Genomic DNA, 21,206 nt, shown 5'->3' with positions numbered 1-21,206 from the left:
ATTGCCTTTCATACAGAGCTTGGAGGACTCCTGAAGTATGTACGACCCTTCTTGAATTCCATCAGCAAGGCTAAAGCAGCTCGCCTGGTCCGATCTCTTCTTGATCTGTTTCTTGATATGGAAGCAGCTACAGGGCAGGAGGTAAGTGATATTAATGACAGAAAGTAGACAATATGGAGAAAAGTTTGTTTCCATGAAAGAAGTGCCTACCTGCACTTTAGTACTAATGTGGAAGGGAAAACTGGGAGGACAGCGCAGGACTTATCATGTCAGTTTCTCTTTGTTACAGGGCATTTGATACTTTGGGTCTGTTCCATGCTTTGCTTTGTAAGTGGAGATTGTCAGTGGTCCCTGGAATCCTCATTACATCAGGGTCACAAACTGATTCTTGTCTTTGAGGTATTGTATTGCCACACCTTTGTAATGTTTTCTGTGTCTGTGGTACCTTTCATCTTGTGTCACAAAGCTCCTTCTGAGCACTAATTAAGTCTTGTGGTATTCCTTCTTAGCATGTTTTGTACTGCATATATGCCTTTATTGAGGGGTGAGCATCCATCCATTTGTGTCTCATTGTGCAGAAGTGACTCTGGTGTTCCTGTATGTGTCCCACAAGTTCAGACTAGACCCTGAGCTGTATTAAAGAGTGCTTCTCAGTAATCACTGAGTCTTCCAACCTTCTCAAAGATAACTGTATTTTCTGCAATTCAGGAAGAGACACATACCAAAATTAAACATCATTCTGTAAAAAGTGGCAGATTGAAGCAGGGTATATTGTCATTGCTTGAATCTGCTTGTAGGAAGAATATAGTTGTTGTTTTTCTTATGGATATATTGATCAGTACTCATTGAGTGCCTGCTACGTGTTAGGCACTTTTTTAGGTATTGGGGATACAGTTGTAAAAACACAGTCACTGTTGTCATGAGGATTATTTTTTAACGGGGAATGCAGGCAATAAACAAATGTAAAATGTCAGATAATATTAGTTGGTTATATGTCTGATTGTTTGCTGTAGCCTCTGTGGGCGTGAAAGGTATGAAAGGCCATAGTAGCATATTGAATAAATGGGAATTTCAGAAACCTAGGACACATGGATCCTACTTTGGAATCATACCTTTTGTAAAATCTGGCTTTAATAATTCTTTGAATTCTGATTTAAACACTATATACTAACTTTATTTGTAGAAAATTCATTTGTAGAGCAGTCTTCAGATTTATGTCTCTGGCAAAACTGTTTGATGATAGTATATAAAAAGTTAGATGGCTATTTTGAATTAAAGTGTCAGTTATTTTGATGAAAAAATTAAAAGTTATTTAGGGTATTAGTCTTATCTAACTTTTTTTAAAAATTGTACTTTAAAAAACTCATGAGGCCGGGTGCGGTGGCTCACGCCTGTAATCCCAGCACTTTGGGAGGCCAAGGCAGGTGGATCACGAGGTCAGGAGATTGAGACCATCCTGGCTAACTTGGTGAAACCCCGTTTCTATTAAAAATAAAAAAAAATTAGCCAGGTGTGGTGGTGGGCGCCTGTAGTCCCAGTTACTTGGGAGGCTGAGGCAGGAGAATGGCGTGAACCCGGGAGGCGGAGCTTGCAGTGAGCCAAGATCACGCCATTGCACTCTAGCCTGGGTGACAGAGCGAGACTCTTGTCTCAAAAAAAAAAAAAAAAAAAAAAAAAAAAACTCATGAAAGTGGTACCATTCTTTGTTTGAAATAGAGTACCTTAAAATAGACTGATCAGTAAATGTTAATTTGAAACTGACTGATAAATGTTACTTGGAAGTTTTTGGGCAGAAAAGTTAATTATGGAAGCTGCTCCTTTTTGCACACTGAAGTTTCTGAAATTATCCATCCCCATAACCTAGAGCTCACTCAGCGGATAGAACAGCATTTTTTTTTTTTATTGGCGACAGAGTTTCACTCTTGTTGCCCAGGCTGGAGTGCAATGGCGTGATCTTGGCTCACTGCAACCCCCGCCTCCCGGGTTCAAGGGATTCTCCTGCCTCAGCCTTCTGAGTAGCTGGGACTACAAGCATGCATCACCATGCCCGGTTTTTTTTTTTTTTTTTTTTTTTTTTTTTTTTTTTTTGAGACGGAGTCTCGCTCTGTCGCCCAGGCTGGAGTGCAGTGGCACGATCTCGGCTCACTGCAAGCTCCGCCTCCTGGATTCACGCCATTATCCTGCCTCAGCCTCCCCAGTAGCTGGGACTACAGGCGCCCGCCACCACGCCTGGCTAAGTTTTTGTAATTTTTTAGTAGAGATGGGGTTTCACAGTGTTAGTCAGGATGGTCTTGATCTCCTGACCTCGTGATCCGCCTGCCTCGGCCTCCCAAAATGCTGGGATTACTGGCGTGAGCCACCGTGCCCGGCCCTAATTTTGTATTTTTAGTAGAGACGGGGTTTCACCATGTTGGTCAGGCTGGTTTTGAACTCCTGACCTCAGGTGATCCACCCGCCTTGGCCTCCCAAAGTGCTGGGATTACAGGCGTGAGCCACTGCGCCTGACTTGCATTTATTTAATGATCATTTCTCCTATTCCTTTGTGGAAATCCATTCGAGTGCTCTGCTATAGTTCGCTAGTAGGATTTTCTGGCCTTTGTCATATGGCTCCCTGACTGGTTAGGCGCTCCCTTAACTGTGGTTATATGTTGTCATTGTTCATTGCACATTACATTTATATAAAGTAAAGACCTTTCTTCCTTTCCTTAGGGTGAAAGGAAACACTTTTAGGCATTGTATCATTTTATCATCAGTGTCATTTTACTTTTTAGTAAAGGCTGTTTTTGTTTTCGTTTTTTGAGACAGCCTTGCTCTGTTGCCTAGGCTGGAGTGCAGTGGCACAATCTTGGCTCACTGCAGCCTCAACCTCCTGGAGTCAAGTGATCCTCTTGCTTCAGCCTCCTGAGTAGCTGGAACTACAGGCATGCACCACCACACTCGGCTAATTTTTGTATTTTTGTAGAGATGAGGTTTTGCCATGTTGCCCAGGCTGGTCTTGAACTCCTAGTCCCAAATGATCTGCCTGCATTGCCCTTCCAAGTCCTGGGATTACAGGCGTGCAGCACTACGCCCGGCTAAGGCTGATTTTTTTTGATGGTTAGCAGCTTTGCTTTTATCATGAACCAGAGTCTTATTCCACTAAGTAGGACTTCTTTTGGTAATTTGTGTGGATTATAGGTTATTTGCTTGTTTTGGAGCAAATTGTGAATCATCCAGACTGTCTCACCTGCACCTCAAACTCAATATGGGCAACCTCAACATCCAGCCATTTGTTAAATTTTGTCAATTCAGCTTTCTTCATTATCTGCTTCTCCACCTCTTTTGTATTTGTTCTCTCTCTCTCTTTTTTTTTTTTTCCCGAGATGGAGTCTTGCTCTGTCACCCAGGCTGGAGTGCAGTGTTGCGGTCTTGGCTCACTGCAACCTCTGCCTCCTGGGTTCAAGCAATTCTCCTGCCTCAGCCTCCCAGGTAGCTGGGATTACAGGTGCCCGCCACTGCACCTGGCTAATTTTTGTATTTTTAGTAGAGACGGAGTTTCACCATGTTGGCCAGGCTGGTCTCGAACTCCTGACCTTGTGGTCTGCCGGCCTCAGCCTCCCAGAGTACTGGGATTATAGGCGTGAGCTACTGCGCCCAGCCGTGTTCTCTCTTTACAACTACCGTCTAGTTTGGTTCTTAATTATTTTTTACTTGGACTACTGTAAAAGCCTCATTCCATCATTGTCAGAGATACCTTACCAAATAGCCCTCTGATAATTTTATTCCTCTCCCTCTTCTCCCACAACTCAAACCTTCAGTGGCTTTCCATTGCCTGCAGAATTAGATAATTAATGGTTTTCTATAATACAACCTACTGCAACCTACTGCAGTAGTCTAATCTCCCAGGACTCTACTAAGCATATCAAATATATCAGCCATGTTGGATCCCTGGCTGTTTGCTGAACAAGCCTGTATAACCCTCATGCTGTACCTTTCTCTTCCATAGTCTTATCTCAAGTTCTACCTCCTCTGAACTCTTTCCTTCCTGACTTTAATGTGGTTTTAACTCTTTCAGTGACTCACATTGTATTTTGTACATGCTGTATTTCTGACTATTCTGCCTTGTATGACAGTTGCTTTACACTTGCCTTGTCTCCTTTACTATAATACAGTCTCACTCAGGTGAAGCACTATGTACCTTGCAGTACCACAGAGCCTTCCTCATTCCCAGTACAGTTCAAATTCCTTAACCACGGCTACCTCTGACCACATCCACTATACTAGTCTCCTTTTACTTTCTTTATAGCTATAATTACTGGCCTTATTGCCTTATGCTTCAAACTGTCTGGGGTTGGGACATTTATATACATATGGATTGCTGTCAGCTTGATCTTAATAGGATTTTTTTTCTTTACACTGTTTCAAGTCTTTGCTCACATCTTACCTCCTCAGAGACTTTCCTTGATCACCTATCTTTGTTTGCTTTTTAAAAATATTTATTTTTTACAAAAATTGGCCAGGTGTGGTGGTGCATGCCTGTAATCCCAGGTACTCAGGTGGCTGAGGCACAAGAATCACTTGAATCCAGGAGGTAGAGGTTCCAGTGAGCCAAGATCGTGCCACTGCACTCCAGCCTGGGCAAGAGTAAGAAGAGTGAGACTCTGTCTCAAAAAAAAAAAAAAAAAAAAAAAAAATATATATATATATATATATATATATATTTTTTTTTTTTTTGCTTATATACTCTTAAGTTGTATCCCTAGCACTCAGAGTACTTTGGCTTGAAGAAGCTGCATACCTATTTGTTGAAGGAATGTATGGACTGTGCCTGTGCCTTCCCTATGGTAGATGTGCAGTGGTATGCTCACAGCTCACTGCAGCCTCAACTTCCTGGGCTCAGGTGATTCTCCCACCTCAGCCTCCCAAATAACTGGGACTACAGGTACACACCACGACGCCTGGCTAATTTTGTTTGTTTGTATTTTTAGTAGAGATGGGATTTTGCTATGTTGCTCAGGCTGGTCTCAAACTTCTGGGCTCAAGTGATCCTCTGGACCCGGCCTCCCAAAGTGCTGGGATTACAGATGTGAGACACCATGCCCAGCCAGGAAATACTTTGTTGAATTAAGATCTGAGTTTATTGAATTGAAATGTAAGCATGGGGTGTTGTTACTACATTCGTTTAGGTAACTCAAGGTCTCTGACTTGGGGAAATAGGATATAATTTTTATTCTTAGTTCTTTTTTCTTTTTGAGATGGAGTCTTACTCTGTCTCCCAGGCTGGAGTGCAGTGGTGTGATCTTGGCTAACTATAACTTCTGCCTCCCGGGTTCAAGTGATTTTCCTGCCTTAGCCTCCTGAGTAGCTGGGATTATAGGTGCACGCCACCACACCTAGCTAATTTTTATATTTTTAGTAGAGATGGGCTTTTGCCATGTTGGCCAGGGTGGTCTTGAACTTCTGACCTCAGGTGATCCGCCTGTCTCGGCCTCCCAAAGTGCCTGGTTTATAGATGTGAGCCACCACACCCGGCCTTGTTCTTAGTTATTTTAAAATTTTTTGACTGGGTGTTGGGAAAGAATAGACAAGCAAGTCATAGGTGGGAAAGAATAGACAAGCAAGACATACCATGGCTATCATGGTAGTATTGAGGCCTGAGGCAAAATGGGAAGTTTTATTTATTTTGTTTATTTGAAATGGGGGTCTTGGTCTGTGGCCCACGTTGGGGTGCAGGGTGCGATCGTAGTTCACTGTAACCTTGAACATCTGGGCTCAAGGATTTCTCCTGCCTCAGCCTCCCAAGTTGCTGGGACTGCAGATGTGCACCACTACACCTGGCTAATTAAAACAATTTTTTTGTAGAGATAGGGTCTTGCTATGTTGCCCAGGCTGGTCTCAAACTCCTGGCCTCAAGTGATCTGCTTGCCTCAGCCTCCCAAAGTGCCTGGATTACGGATGTGAGTCACCGTGCCTGGTTTAAATAAGACGTTTTAGAATACTGTTAAGACAGCTAGAATTTTGTGTTAAGGAGTTTGGTACTGAGAATATGAGGGAGGGGATTTCCCTTGCTTTTTTCTATTTGAGGACTAACTATAAGACAGATATATCTGGTCAGGCACAGTGGCTCATGCCTGTGGTCCCAGCACTTTGGGAGGCCGAGTGGGCGGATTGTGAGGTTAGGAGATCGAGACTATCCTGGCTAACATGGTGAAACCTCGTCTCTACTAAAAATACAAAAAATTAGCCGGGCGTGGTGGCGGGCGCCTGTAGTCCCAGCTACTGGGGAAGCAGAGGCAGGAGAATGGCGTGAACCTGGGAGGCGGAGCTTGCAGTGAGCGCCACTGCACTCCAGCCTGGGTGAGACACTGTCTCAAAAAAAAAAAACAGATATATCTAGAGAACCATCTTCAGCTTGCTATTCCCAAAGTTGGTATGATTCAGGTTATGATCTGTTCATTTAAATGCAAGGTTTGGAGCCTAGAAAGTGAGGGCATGTGAGTCGGGGAGTGAGAGAGTGAGGATGGGTTGGTTGGCAAGGGCTGGGGAGTGGAAAAGTAAGGTGAAGAGGAGGGAAGGAAGACTGAACCAGACTCTTGCCAAATAGTGAACTCAACTTTCCTTCCAGGGATCTCTGGGGAGTAGCCTATGGGCAACTTTTCTGGTATAGTCTACCCAACTGAAACACAATAGCACTTTTTCTTTTTTTTGAGACGGAGTCTCGCACCGTCGCCCGGGCTGGAGTGCAATGGCATGATCTCGGCTCACTGCAACTTCTGCCTCCCAGGTTCATGTGATTCTCCTGCCTCAGCCTCCCGAGTACCTGGGATTACAGGTGCACACCACCACACCCAGCTAATTTTTTGTATTTTTAGTAGAGATGGGGTTTCACTATGTTGGCCAGACTGGTCTCGAACCCCTGACCTCATGATCCGCCCGCTTTGGCCTCCCAAAGTGCTGGGATTACAGGCATGAGCCACTGTGCCCGACCCACAATAGCACGTTTTAAGAAACCTCTCTACTAAAAATACAAAAGTTAGCTGAGCATGGTAGCAGGCGCCTGCAATCCCAGCTATTCAGGAGGCTGAGTCAGGAGAAGTGCTTGAACCCAGGAGGTGGAGGTTGCAGTGACCTGAGATTGTGCCATTGCACTCCAGCCTGGGCATCAAGAGTGAGACTCTGTCTCAAAAGAAAAGAAAAAAAAAAAGGAAAAGGAAAAGAAAAAAAGAAAAAAGATATCCAGTTCGTGTAAAAAAAAAAATCCTTGCTGTAGGAGAAACATCTGTGATGACCTTAACTTAAGGCTGGGTTAAGATAGGTAGAGTGCTGGAGTTAGGCACAAGTTCTGGTGCCAGCAGCAGATATATGTGATAGTCCAGATATTAACCGATTAGTAGTCCTTAGGTGAATTCATCTTATACAATTGTGATATAGCTTGCTTTTATTTTAGTTTTTCGTTCTGTCTTATTTTTAGAGAATTTTTATGAGGTCAGTTGAGTTTAGAGTTGGAGATTAGGTAGCCACCAGGGGGCTCCAATGAGGAGTTACAAAGGTTTTGCTGGTTCTCTTACTGGCAAATCCTCTAATGTTACCCGTCAGTTCACCTTAGGTGAATCACTTAGTATCTGGACTATCAGGGAAATGGAGGCAGGTGAATTGCAGGAGTATAATTCATTGTTTCTTAATTAGAGATATACTTTCAGTGACCAAGCTCTATTCTAGACTAATGAATCAACAGCCCAGGCATCCTTTTTTTTTTTGGTAGATGAGTGTGGTAAATGATTTATTGAAATAAAACTTACAGAGGAATATTTCTAAGTCCTAGGTATTCATTTTTGTGTCCTTTGAAAAAACTCCCTGGGTAAAACTGTGGGGGGCACTTCTTACCCTTTCAAGTCATGTAGAACTAAACACTTATATTTCCTTTGCTAAGACTATTCAGAGAAATATTTTCAGTTCCATTTATATTAGAAATCTTACTTTGAATTTAGCTTTTCAGAATATAACTCAAAACTCTGCAATTGTGATAAAGCTTGCTTTTATTTTAGTTTTTGGTTCTGTCTTATTTTTAGATAATTTTTATGAGGTCAGATGAGTTTAGAGTTGGAGATTAGGTAGCCACCAGGGGGCTCCAGTGAGGAGTTGTAAAGGTTTTGTTGGTTCTCTTCCTGGTGAATCCTCTGAATACTGTGTAATGTTATCTATTAATTTATTTACAGAGCTAGAATTTAGGATCTAAAAGTAGAAGATCTTGTCAATTTGGATTATGTCCCTGTAGTTTTTCCTTCTTACAGCATTTCTTTTCTTTTCTTTTTTTTGAGACGGAGTTTCACTCTTGTTGCCCAGGCTGGAGTGCAATGGTGTGATCTCGGCTCACCTCAACCTCCACCTCCCAGGTTCAAAGGATTATTCTACCTTAGCCTCCCGAGTAGCTGGGATTACAATCATGAGCCACCATACCTGGCTAATTTCTTCTGTTTTTAGTAAAGACAGGATTTCTCCATGTTGGTCAGGCTGGTCTTGAACTCCCGACCTCAGGTGATCCACCTGCCTTGGCCTCCCAGATTGCTGGGATTACAGGCATGAGCCACTGCGCCTGGCCAGCATTTCTTAAGAGAACTTTGGATTTATATAAAAACCTGTTGTATTAGCAATTAGTTCTCTGGAGAGCTCAGTTTCTCATTTCATTTCTTTTGCTCTTATGCTCTAGTTAGCAACCTTAATATAAAACTTGCAGTAACCAAAATGATAGAAGATCTTCAGTACTTAATATTTACTTTGTCAAAGCTAGCATGTCAGAGATACCTGATGGCGTGCTAGACTGTCTAGCATTGAGTGCTGCTTTAAGTCAGTTACTTTGCACCTTACCTCACTACTTAGGTGGCAGATAGTAGTAGGGGTTCAGAGTGCCTTTAAATAAAGCTTAAAAGCGCTTTTATGTGTTAGGCTAATTCTAATTTCTTTTTTTTTTAATTTAAAAAAAATTTTTTAAGACTAGTCAAAGTGCAGTAGTGAGAAGCAGGGAAAGAGTAGATCAGGAGCTCAATCTGTAACTGACTGTGAACAATCGAGATTACTCACTACCTTCAGACCAGCTTTTATCCCCTTTAATGCAAGCTAGGTTACTGTACCTGTTTGCTTTAAGAGTGATGATGAATTGATTAGTTGCACTGCTTAGAATCTGAAAGGGAAAAAGCCAGCTGGACCTTTTGAGTCTTAAAAGCAACTGCTAGGAATGAGGCATTAGTGCTTAGGATGAGAATTTCTCCCCTTTATTACTTGTGTATTATACATTACCATTACTATTTCTAACCAGGGAGAAATCTGTGCTTTAAAAATTCCTAATCTGTCATAGAAATCTACATTCCAGGTCTATACATGTTGTTTGGAAGTTCTTGGTCTCTCCTCAGTAGGTAGGAGTCTTGAAGATAGAGCTCTTTTCCTAAAAAACATAATCTAAGCACAAAAATATTTTATGTGTAAAAAGCCAAGTTGATGCTCCATTATGATATAACTATTACACATTGAGATACTGTGGATCAGACACTAAATAGAGCAACATGGATAATATGTAAGGAGGGAATTTAAGCTGTTCTCCAAAGCATGGTTTATGGGAAGAATTTGAGGACATAATGTTGCATGTACTGTCTCTCCTTATTGCAGGTCGAGCTGTGTTTAGAGTGCATCGAATGGGCCAAGTCAGAGAAAAGAACTTTCTTACGCCAAGCTTTGGAGGTAGGTTTTACATTAGTACTCATTTCAGGTCTCTAAGCATGAGACAGAGGGTGAATGTAAGCAGTACCATCCTTATCAAAAGTATCTTCAGCAACTTTGTAATTACCTAGATACTGAAAGATTATTGATGGTAGCCCCACTTATGATAATTGCTCTGATTGAAGTTTTGAGACAGATTTGCTACTTGGCTCAGAGTAGTAAGCAACAACATGGTAAAGTTAACAGTCATTTGCTGGCTATAATAGGAGACAATACATTGGCTAGATCGTCTCTTATGCTGAATTTGATGCTATCATCAGAAATTGCATATTTAACAGTAACAGTTCTGTGACTGTCAATCTTTGATTTCTTTCTGTGGCTTTTTTCCCCCCCTTCAATCAATGCCTTTTCTCTTTCCTAGGCAAGACTGGTGTCTTTGTATTTTGATACCAAGAGGTACCAGGAAGCATTGCATTTGGGTAAGTAAGCTGGTAATAAGTCATCTCAGCTAGCTAAATGAATGTATTCTAAACCACCTGGCTACTCTTACTAATTACCTGTTAATAATTTATATTCTACTCACTTCTAAGAAGGATTTAAGGTAGCTTACAGTTCTGCATTTGTCATGGGAAAATGTCATTTGAAAGTTTAAAAAACTAGCTAGAGTTAATCTGTCAAATTTAGAGGACAAATGGGTAGTTTTAAATTTACTTGAATTTAGAGCAGTAAAATCAATTCCATTTTAATAACTGAAATTTAAAAAAATGTGTATATTTTGCATATAGTACTCTGTTAAATTTCAGATTTAGGTTTTTAAAGGCAAATGTTTGGCTTACTGTCCTATTTACTATATCTGCTTATATACTTAAAATCTATTTTAAAAATCAAGAAATTAATTGGGTACAAATATATTTGGAAGCTGGAGTGGCTAACTGAAGCCTTTTTCCTGTGTGGCCTTTAAACACCTTGAAATCTTCCCTGCTTTTTTTTTTTTTTTTATCTATCTATCTATTTATTATTATTATTATTATTATTTTTTGAGACAGAGTCTTACTCTGTTGCCCAGGCTGGAGTGCAGCAGCGTGATCTCAGCTTGCTGCAACCTCTGCCTTTCAGGTTCAAGCGATTCTCCTGCTTTAGCCTCCTGAGTAGCTGGAACTGCAGGCATGTGCCTGGCTAATTTTTGTATTTTTAGTAGAGATGGGGTTTTGCTGTGTTGGCCATGCTGGTCTCAAACTACTGACCTCAAGTGATCTGCCTGCCTTAGCCTCCCAAAGTGCTAGGATTACAGGCATGAGCCACCGTGTCCGGCCACCGCTTGCTTTTTATGAGTGGGTAGATCTGGACTATTTTTTCCGAACAAAAGAACATGGCTCTTATGATTTATTAGGTTGAAGAGTTTCCAATATTCAATTTTTGGACTGCAAAAGTGGCAATTTCATATGGTTCAAATAGGAGCATTTAAAAAATAACTTTAATAAGATATGATTCACTTACCATAAAATTCACTTTCAAAGTGTATAATCCAGTGGTTTTTAGTGTATTCACTAAGTTGTACAACCATCACCACTACTTAATTTCAGAAAGTTTTCGGCTGGGCGTGGTGGCTCATGCCTGTAATCCCAGCACTTTGGGAGGCCAAGGCAGGCAGATTGCCTGAGCTCAGGAGTTCGAGACCAGCCTGGGCAACATGGTGAAACCCCGTCTCTACTAAAAATACAAAAAATTTGCAGGACATGGTGGTGCACACCTGTAATCCCAGCTACTTGTTAGGCTGAGGCAGACGAATCATTTGAACCCGGGAGGTGGAGGTTGCAGTGAGCCAAGATTATGCCACTGTACTCCAGCCTGGGCAACAGAGCGAGACTCTGTCTCCAAAAAAAGAAAAAAATTTCAGAACTTTTTTTTTTCTTTGAGATGGAGTCTCACTCTGTCGTCCAGGCTGGAGTGCAGTGGTGTCATGTTGGCTCACTGCAACCTCCGTCTCCTGTGTTCAAGCGATTCTCCTGTCTTGGCCTCCTGAATAGCAGAGATTACAGGCACCTGTCACCATGCCTGGCTAATTTTTGTATCTTTTAGTAGAGATGGGGTTTCACCATTTTGGTCAGGCTGGTCTCAAAGTCCTGACCTCAAATGATCTGCCTGCCTTGGCCTCCCAAAGTACTGGGATTACAGGTGTGAGCTACCGTGCCTGGCCTCAGAACATTTTTATCACCCCAGAAAGAAACTTCCTATTCATTAGCAGCCCTGGGCAATTACTAAGCTATTTGTATCTTTGTAGATTTGTCTGTTCTGGGTATTTCTTAAAAATGAAGTGATACAATATTTGTTTCTCTGTGATTGTCTTCTTTCACGTAGCATTATGTTTTCAGGGTTTATGTTGTAGCATGTGTCAGTACTTCATTCCTTTTTATTGCTGAATAATAGTCAATTGTAAGGATATATCACATGTGTTTATCCATTCATCAGTTGATGGACACTTGTGTTGTTTCTACATTTTAGCTCTTAAGAATACTGCTATGAACAGGTTTTATGTGGACATGTTCTTCTGGGTATATACCTAGAAGTGGAATTATACTGTGTCATATGGTAACTGATTAGCTGTTTAAGGAGCTGCTAAGTAAGCTGTTTTCCAAAGTGGCTGCACCATTTTACATTCTCTTTAACATTGTATGAGGGTTCCAATTTTTCCATATCCTTACCAACACTTGTTATTTTTTAATTTTAGCCATCCTCAATAGTATTTCATTATGTTTTTGTTTTGCATCTCCCTAATGACTGATGATACTGAGCATATTTTCATGTGCTTTTTGCTCCTTCGTATGTCTTGTTTTTTTGTTTTTTTGTTTGTTTGTTTGTTTTTTCTTTTGAGACAGTCTTTCTTTGTTACCCAGGCTGGAGTGCAGTGGCGTGATCTTGGCTCACTGCAACCTCCACCTCCTGGGTTCAAGCAATTCTCCTGCCTCAGCCTCCCAAGTACCTGGGATTATGGGCACGCACCACCATGCTCGGCTAATTTTTGTATTCTTAGTAGAGACGGGTTTTCACCATGTTGGCCAGCCTGGTCTCGAACTCTTGACCTAGTGATCTGCCTGCCTTGGCCTCCCAAAGTTCTAGGATTACAGGCGTGAGCCACCATGCCCGGCCTTTTTTTTTTTTTTTTTTTTCTTGAGACAATCTTGCTCTGTCTCCCAGGCTGGAGTGCGGTGGCACGATCTCGGCTCACTGCAACCTCCACCTCCCGGGTTCAAGTGATTCTCCTGCCTCAGCCTCCCGAGTAGCTGAGATTATAGGCGTGCACCACCATGTCCAGCTAATTTGTATATTTTTAGTAGAGACGGGGTTTCACCATGTTAGCCAGGCTGGTGTCGAACTCCTAACCTCAGGTGATGTGCCCGCCTTGGCCTCCCAAAGTGCTGGGATTACAGGCTTGAGCCACTGCGCCCGGCCTCCTTTATATGTATGTCTTCAGATAAATATTCAGATCCTTTGCTTATTTTTTAATTGGGTTATTTGTGTTTTTATTTTTTAGAAACAGGGTCTCACTCTGTCACCCAACCTGGATGGAGTACAGTGGTGCAGTCATAGCTCACTGCAGCCTGGAAATCCTGGGCTCCAGCAATCCTCCTGCCTCAGTCTCCTGAGTAGCTAGGACTATAGGCGTGTGCCACCACACCCAGCTCTTGTTTTTATTTTTTATTCTGAAGTTCTTTTCTTTTTTTTAAGTTTATTTTAATGTCGGGTACATGTGCAGGTTTGTTACATAGGTAAACTTGTGTAATGCCGTTTGTTGTTCAGATTTTTTGGTGCTCAGGTGTTAAGCCTGGTACCTATTAGTTATTTTTCTTGATCCTTTTCCTCCTCCCACCCTCTGATACGCCTTAGTGTGTGGTGTTCCCCTCCGCGTTCAGGTATTCTCATCATTTAGCTCCCACTTACAAGTAAGAACATGCGGTATTTGGTTTTCTCTTCCTATTTTAGTTTGCTAAGGATAATAGCCTCCAGCTCCATTCATGTTCCTGCAGAGGACGTGATCTCGTTCTTTTTTATGGCTGCATAGTATTCTGTGGTGTATATGTACATTTTCTTTATTCAGTCTGCCATTGATGGGCATTTAGGTTTATTTTTTATTCTGTATACAAGTCCCTTACCAGATACATGATTTGAAGTTTTTTTTTCTTTGTTCTGTGGGTTGTTTTTTTCCTTCGATGACGTCCTTTGAAGTACATTTTAATTTTGATGAAGTTCTGTTACCTGTTTTTTGTTGTTGCTTATGCTTTTGGTGTTACATCTAAGAAACCATTGCCAAATCCAAAGCCACAGGGATTTATTTCTGTTTTCTTCTAGAAGTTTTATAGGTTTCACTCTTAAATTTATGTCTTTGATCCATTTTGAGTCAATTTATGTATATGGTGTAAGTCTGTTTGAATTTGATATTCTAGTTTGAGATGGGGGAGTCAGGGAAGAAGGTGTATTTGGAGAACATTGGTATATCTAGAACTCTTTACTTCCTTCATCAACCTAGTGCCCCAGTGTTTCTTATATAGCCTTGTGATTGCTAGACAAGAAGAGAGCGAGATTGTGTCTTTCTGAACTGGATAACTAGATTTAGCATTTTATAGGTAGGGATTCCCACTGTATTTAAATCTTAGGAGTAAGCTCATAGGACTCTTGGCTCTAATATTGTCCTTAGGAAGCAGAAAACTTCAAAGAGGTGTGTTTTTCTCTTGGAAGATAGCACATTAGTGGAAAATTTAATTATTGCATGGGGTCTAGAGGTAACCTTTTTTGAGTTCAGGAATTTTTTTTTTTTTTTAATCCTGAGTGTTATGAGGGTGGGAGAGTGAGCTATTATTAGGTATTAAGCTGATGGCTGTAAAGGAGAATATGTCTTTTCCTTTTTCAGGTTCTCAGCTGCTGCGGGAGTTGAAAAAGATGGACGACAAAGCTCTTTTGGTGGAAGTACAGCTTTTAGAAAGCAAAACATACCATGCCCTGAGCAACCTGCCGAAAGCCCGAGCTGCCTTAACTTCTGCTCGAACCACAGCAAATGCCATCTACTGCCCCCCTAAATTGCAGGCCACCTTGGACATGCAGTCAGGTAACAGACGTAGCTATTCCTGGGATGTGTTTTCTTAAAGCTCATCTTATTTTATAGGTGGAAGGAATGGGGGTTGGGGCTGGAGAATAAAATTGGCTGATTTGGCTCTAGCTTCTTCAGAGAACCAGTTAGAAAGCTACCTTTCTAACTAGCTGCTCCCCTCCTGTTAACTGCCTAAAATGTATTAAGAACATACCTATCTGTGGTTGACCAGGCAATCTGACTTTTAGAACCAAACTTAGAAAGGTCGCACGTAGAAGACTCCCTTAACTCTTAGCCACTTACTCGGAATAGTAGCATTTTCCTTTGGGATTGGCCTACCCCAAGTCTGTTGACTCTTGGAGATCTTTGTAAAGTTGGTTGACTTTTCCAAAGGGCCTCATATCAGGGCTGAGGAATGATAACCCAATTTCAGCTGAGTGTGGTATGTAGTTTTCCGATGGAGTGCGTGAATGTGAGGCTGGGAAGCCATGGATTGGCAGGTGGAATACTTTCTTTTGTATTCAGCAGTTTTTTTTTACTGGAGGCGTCATTATTGAAGGAATGTTGGAATTGGAAGCAGAAGATGAGTTTAAGTGCTTGTGTTACCTCTCATCTGTAAAAGATAATGCCTACTCGACTCATCTGTCAGGGATGTACTGATCTAGGATCAGGCTTTCCTAGGTTGACATTTTGTTCTGCTGCTTTCTAGTATGTGACTTTGGGCAAGTTACTTAATTTATGTTTAGCTCATCTGTAAAATGGTAATAATTGGCACATGATAGAGCCTCATTAATGTTTGTGTTGAATGAGTGACAGTCTAGTTTTTTGTTTTGTTTTTACTTTTTTTTTTTTGAGACAGGGTCTCACTCTGTTGCCCAGGTTGGAGCACAGTGGTGCAGTCACAGCTCACCACAGCCTCAACTTCCCGGGCTCAAGTGATCCTCCTACCTCAGTCTCTTGAGTAGCTGGGACTATAGGAGCGCAACACCACGCCAAGCTAACTTTTTGTAGAGATAGGGTTTCGCCATGTTGCCCAGACTGGTCTTGAACTCCTGGGCTCAAGCAATTTTCCCACTTTGGCCTCTCAAAGTGCTGGGATTATAGGCATGAGCCACCATGCCTGGCCTTTGTTTCTGTTTTTTTTTTTTGAGATGGGGTCTTGTTTTGTTCAGCCACCCAGGCTGGAATGCAGTGGCGCAATCTTGGCTCACTGCATCCACTGTCTCCTGGGTTCAAGCGATTCTCCTGTCTCAGCCTCCCGAGTAGCTGGGATTACAGGCACCTGCCATCATGCCCAGCTAATTTTTGTATTTTAGTAGAGATGGGGTTTCACCATGTTGGCCAGGCTGGCCGCACGCCTCTGCCTCCCAAAGTGCTAGGATTATAGGCATGAGCCACTGTGCCTGGCCTGTTTCTGTTTTTAACAATAAACCTCATGTGCCAGCCATGACACTCAGAGTGCTGATATGGCCCCTGTTAACTAATGTGTTTGGCAAAGCAGTATACCAGTTCTTGGGCCTTATTTTATTTATTTGTTTTTTAACCATACATATTTTTGGGTCTGGCCTATTCTCTCTCTATACTGGGAGATGTGGAAAAATGGAGATGTGTCTTATTTAGTTTAGCAGCATTGATGGTTTGTTGGGTTGTTGAAGGGGCTTTCCTTAGCTACAGAGAAGAGCAGATATTCCTTGAGGCCTCTATACTTAACAGTAGTAGAAAAAGGATCTGATTCCCACAAACCCAAAGTGGGAGGTTTTTTGAGTAGGCTGAAAGGACGCATCACTCAATAAATGGTGAAGTCAGAAGGTTCCTGCTGGTATTGAGTTCTTTGGATCATGTGTCAGCAGCATCATCCTTTGACTCTAGTGTGCTAAATACTTTCTACATGTATCTCGATGTGAAAGATGTTGGGAAGCAGTTGTGGTAAACAAGTGGATGGGGCTGAGGTCTGTAACTTCTTAAAGGGCTGGGGCAGAGTTAGAGCTAATATACACAAATAGAGAATTTTAGGGTTTAGATGCCTCCCAAGCTTGGAAAGAACTAATTTTTATGTTATCCCAAGTGATAGCATAGGTTGGCAGTAGTAGCAGGTTCAATCAAAGTTAAGCTCATTGGGAGCAACTCAACTTCTAAGCAATAGGGGATTGGTTAGGTCAACTATGGTATATCAGTCTGAAGAAATACTGCTTAGCCATGTATAATTAAGTTCATGGATTTGGCATTATGTGAAAGCTGTACACTGAGTGCATTTAGGCAAAAGCACATCCATAAACGATAAATATTTGAAATGAAAATATAAGATGTTGGATTCCCTCTCCCATGCCCCATGACAGTTGCATAAATATAAAACTATCAGGCTTAGAAAAGCTATCTTAAAGTAGTTAATATTATTAGAACAGGTCATTCAGGCAGTCTAGAGATGTTTAGGTCAACTCCCTGACCTGTGAATGTGATGTCATGGAGGGTAAATGTGGCCTTTTCCTGTGGCTCCAAAAGATAGCAGGACTGGAATGGTGGTGAGAAGCATGGAAGAAAGATGGTACAGTATGTGTTTTTCAGGTCCCTTTTAAGTTGAGTCTCTAACTTCTTTGGGAACTTATATTGGCAATATGACATTGAGCTGGGAGGTCAGAGACTTGGATTCTCATCTTCTAATCTCAGCTGTCACATTGCTGACTATGGTGACTTTGGGCAGGTTTTTTTTTTTTAGACGGTCTCACTTTTTCACCCATGCTGCAGTGCATTTTTGCTATCACAGCTCCCATCGCTATCATCAGCCTCCCAGGCTCACGTGATCCTCCTACCTCAGTCTCATGAGTAAGTAGCTGGGGCTACAGGCATGTGCCACCACGCCTGGCTAATTTTTTGTAGAGATGGGGTTTCACCATGTTGCCTCAGCTGGTCTTGAGCTCCTAGGTTCAGGTGATCCACCTGCCTTGGCCTCCCAAAGTGTTGAGATTACAGATGTCAGCCACTGTGCCTGGCAGAGCAGATTCTTTATCCTTTCCTGACCTCATCAGTAGGTTGATGGAGTTGAGGTAGAGTTTTTTTTTTTTTTTTTGAGACAGTGTCTCGCTCTGTTGCCCAGCCTGGAGTACAGTGACGTGACCTCGGCTCACTGCAACCTCCACCTCCTGGATTCAAGTGATTCTCCTGCCTCAGCCACCTGAGTAGCTGGGATTACAGGCATGTACCACCAAGCCCGGCTAATTTTTGTATTTTTAGTAGAGATGGCGTTTTGCCTTGTTGGCCAAGCTGATCTCGATCTCCTGACCCTCAAGTGATCTGGCTGCCTTGGCCTCCCAAAGTGCTGGGATTATAGACGTTAGAGTTTACAGACGTGAGCCACTGTGCCTGACCTCTTTTTTTTTTTTAAGACGGAGTCTCACTCTGTCGCCCAAGTTGGAGTGCTGTGGCGTGATCTCAGCTCACTGCAACCTCCACCCCCTGGGTTCAAGAGATTCTCCTGCCTCAGCCTCCCAAGTAGCTGGGATTACAGGCGCCCGCCACCATGCCCGGCTGGTTTAGTATTTTTAGTAGAGACAGGTTTTTATCATGTTGGCCAGGCTGGTCTTGAAATCCTGACCTCAGATGACCCTCCTGCTTCTGCCTCCCAAAGTGCTGGGATTACAGGCATGAGCCACCATGCCCGGCCTTTTTCTTTTTTCTTTTTTTTTAAGAGACAAGGTCGGCTGGGTGTGGTGGCTCACACCTGTAATCCCAGCACTTTGGGAAGCCGAGGCGGGTGGATCACTTGAGGTCAGGAGTTCAAGACTAGCCTGGCGAACATACGGTGAAACCAGTCTCTACTAAAAATACAAAAAATTAGCCGGGCGTGGTGGTGGGTGCCTGTAATCCCAGCTACTTGGGAGGCTGAGGCAGGAGAATTGCTTGAACCCACGAGGCAGAGGTTGCTGTGAGCTGAGATTGCGCCACTGCACTCCAGCCTCAGTGACAGAGTGAGACTCGGCTCGAAAAAAAAAATAAAGACACAACGTCTAACTCTGTTACTTAGGCTCAAACTCTTGGGCTGAAGCTATCCTCTTGCCTCAGCCTCTCAAAAGTGCCAAGATTACAGGAGTGAACCCCTGCACCTGGCTTTTTTTTTTTTGAGACGGAAGTTTGCCCTTGTTGCCCAGGCTGGAGTGCAGTGGCGCAATCTCGGCTCACCGCAACCTCCGCTTCCTGGGTTGAAGTGATTCTCCTTCCTCAGCCTCCCGAGTAGCAGGGATTACAGGCATGCGCTACCACACCCGGCTAATTTTTTTTGTAATTTTAGTAGAGATGTGATTTCTCCATGTTGGTCAGTCTGATCTTGAGCTCCTGACCTCAGGTGATCCGCCCGCCTCAGCCTCCCAAAGTGCTGGGATTATAGGCGTGAGCTGAAACCGTGCCCAGCCTTTTTTTTTCTTTTTCAAGAGATGGGGTCTTACTATGTTACTCAGGCTTGTCTCGAACTCCTGGGCTCACATGATCCTCCCATCTCAGCCTCCCAAAGTGTGGATTTACAGGTGTGAGCCACCGTGCCCATTTAGGTAGATGTCTAAGGTGCCTCCCAGCTGTGATCTTTTATGGCTCTATTATTTTATATGTTCTTATTCCTTTCTTTTCAATGCCCAGGTATTATCCATGCAGCAGAAGAGAAGGACTGGAAAACTGCGTACTCATACTTCTATGAGGCATTTGAGGGTTATGACTCCATCGACAGCCCCAAGGCCATCACATCTCTGAAGTACATGTTGCTGTGCAAAATCATGCTCAACACGTAGGTGCACCTTAACTCTGGACTACAGGAACTCAGATCCTTCAACAAGTCTGTTTGCCATGGCAGAGATGGCCTGAGCAGGGAGTTTGGCCAGTTACAGAAACAGCAGCAGCTGCGGCCTCTAGGGCTGGCTAAGGTAGAGCGGGAGGATCAAAAGTGGTCCAGAAAACTTTCGCTTGCTAGTCTTTCAGAATCAGGGAGACATTTTAGAAATCCCCTTCCCAGCTCCTCTTGGAGAATTCTCCTCATCCTTTAAATATTCTGTCCTCATAGGTGCAGAGCACAGGACAGAGGGTCAGGAAATAGCTTACAGATCAGCCAGTAACAGCCAACTGAGCCACCCAGAATGAGGAAGGAAGGGTTAAGGAGAGGTTTGAAAAAGTGGACAACAAAAGTATGACAGACCTACTTATAAAGAAGTCTACAGAATTATTCAATTCTTTTGGGAATAAATGAAGTATTGACTAAGAACTCTCTTTGGATCTTTGGATTACATAAGGGCTGTGTTTTAATAATACCTGTTACACTGGGATTTGACTTAAACTTATAGTTCTGCTTGTTGTGTCTATTGCTTTTGGTAGGTTCAGTTCAGCTTTCTAACATTGGAGTTTTTCTACTCTTCAGGCTGAGCTGTGACCCAGAGTGGAGAAAACCTAGCTTTTGCAATGTGATGGGCGTATGGGTTTAGGGGTTGGGCTGATTATCTGTGTGGGCAGAGTCTTTATTACAGTGGAATTCTGTTAAAAAGAAATTTGCCCAAACCTTCCTTTAGAAGCATAACATCTGCAGCAATTGACCAAGTATGTCTTTTTTTCTAGCCCAGAAGATGTCCAGGCTTTGGTGAGCGGGAAGCTTGCACTTCGGTATGCAGGGAGGCAGGTAGGGACTCCCTTGACTGCAGTTCTGCTCACTCTGAGACCATCATGTTTTCAGAGTCACAACGTTTGATGAGACCAGCACTCTTCAGATCTTCATAATACTCTCTTCCTTCTGCCCCACTCACTTCCTTCCCTTAAGCCCATTCAGTGTGTTTCCCAGACTGTTAAATTCTTGGCCTGGAAAGTCAGCGTTTGGTGCTCTTATGGACATCACGTTGTTTGAGGGACTTAGGGAACTGAACTGTAGCATTTGCAGTGAGTTAGTTTGCATTTGGCTTTGACCAGAAGATTTATCTACCACGAGTCTGACTTGTGAATTTAACATATGCAGGGTATGAAATCTTAGATTCTCCAGGTTAGGAGCCTGGTAAGGTCTGGTGCATATGTGCTTTAGAGAGGTCTGATTGCTTGATGCAGAAACTAGGTTTTGAGATTTACTTTTGTGGTTCTCAGATCAGTACCTTTGTACTCATGCTTTGAATTTTGGGTGTGGTGCAAAAAGAGGCCCTTTTTTTTGTTACCTTAATGCCCAAGTAGGTATGAGTGTGACTTCTGAGAGTAGACAGTTAGGACCTATGCAAAGATGATGTCTAGACTGTCTCCTCTTTGTATTTTGCTTGATTATCACTAGTAAAGTTAGTGTAATCTTTCTGGATTTCAACTGCAGTGGTCTCTAAACACAGACTCATTGGCTGTCTATATAATCTCACTGTATCTCTGGAGAGTGGCCACATAGATGATTTCTTCCCTCTCTACAAGTGGCCCTAATTGGCTTTTTTTTTTTTTT

General features: G+C 42.6%; 1 protein-coding gene across 1 annotated transcript in view; it reads left to right on the top strand.

Moving 5' to 3' along the window:
• PSMD11 (proteasome 26S subunit, non-ATPase 11) overlaps window positions 1–21,206 on the top strand; it is a 37,157-nt gene that overhangs the window by 10,542 nt on the left and 5,409 nt on the right. The window contains exons 3-8 of the mRNA XM_003818017.7: window positions 17–141; window positions 9,640–9,711; window positions 10,112–10,169; window positions 14,597–14,791; window positions 19,397–19,541; window positions 20,360–20,420. Coding sequence (XP_003818065.1) covers window positions 17–141; window positions 9,640–9,711; window positions 10,112–10,169; window positions 14,597–14,791; window positions 19,397–19,541; window positions 20,360–20,420 — 656 coding nt within the window. The remainder of the gene's footprint in view (window positions 1–16; window positions 142–9,639; window positions 9,712–10,111; window positions 10,170–14,596; window positions 14,792–19,396; window positions 19,542–20,359; window positions 20,421–21,206) is intronic.

The sequence above is a fragment of the Pan paniscus genome, chromosome 19, assembly GCF_029289425.2.
Source record: "Pan paniscus chromosome 19, NHGRI_mPanPan1-v2.0_pri, whole genome shotgun sequence".
Taxonomy (NCBI): Eukaryota; Metazoa; Chordata; class Mammalia; order Primates; family Hominidae; genus Pan; species Pan paniscus.
Note: the sequence above shows the minus strand (reverse complement) of the source record. Positions and strands in the feature narration are given on the sequence as shown.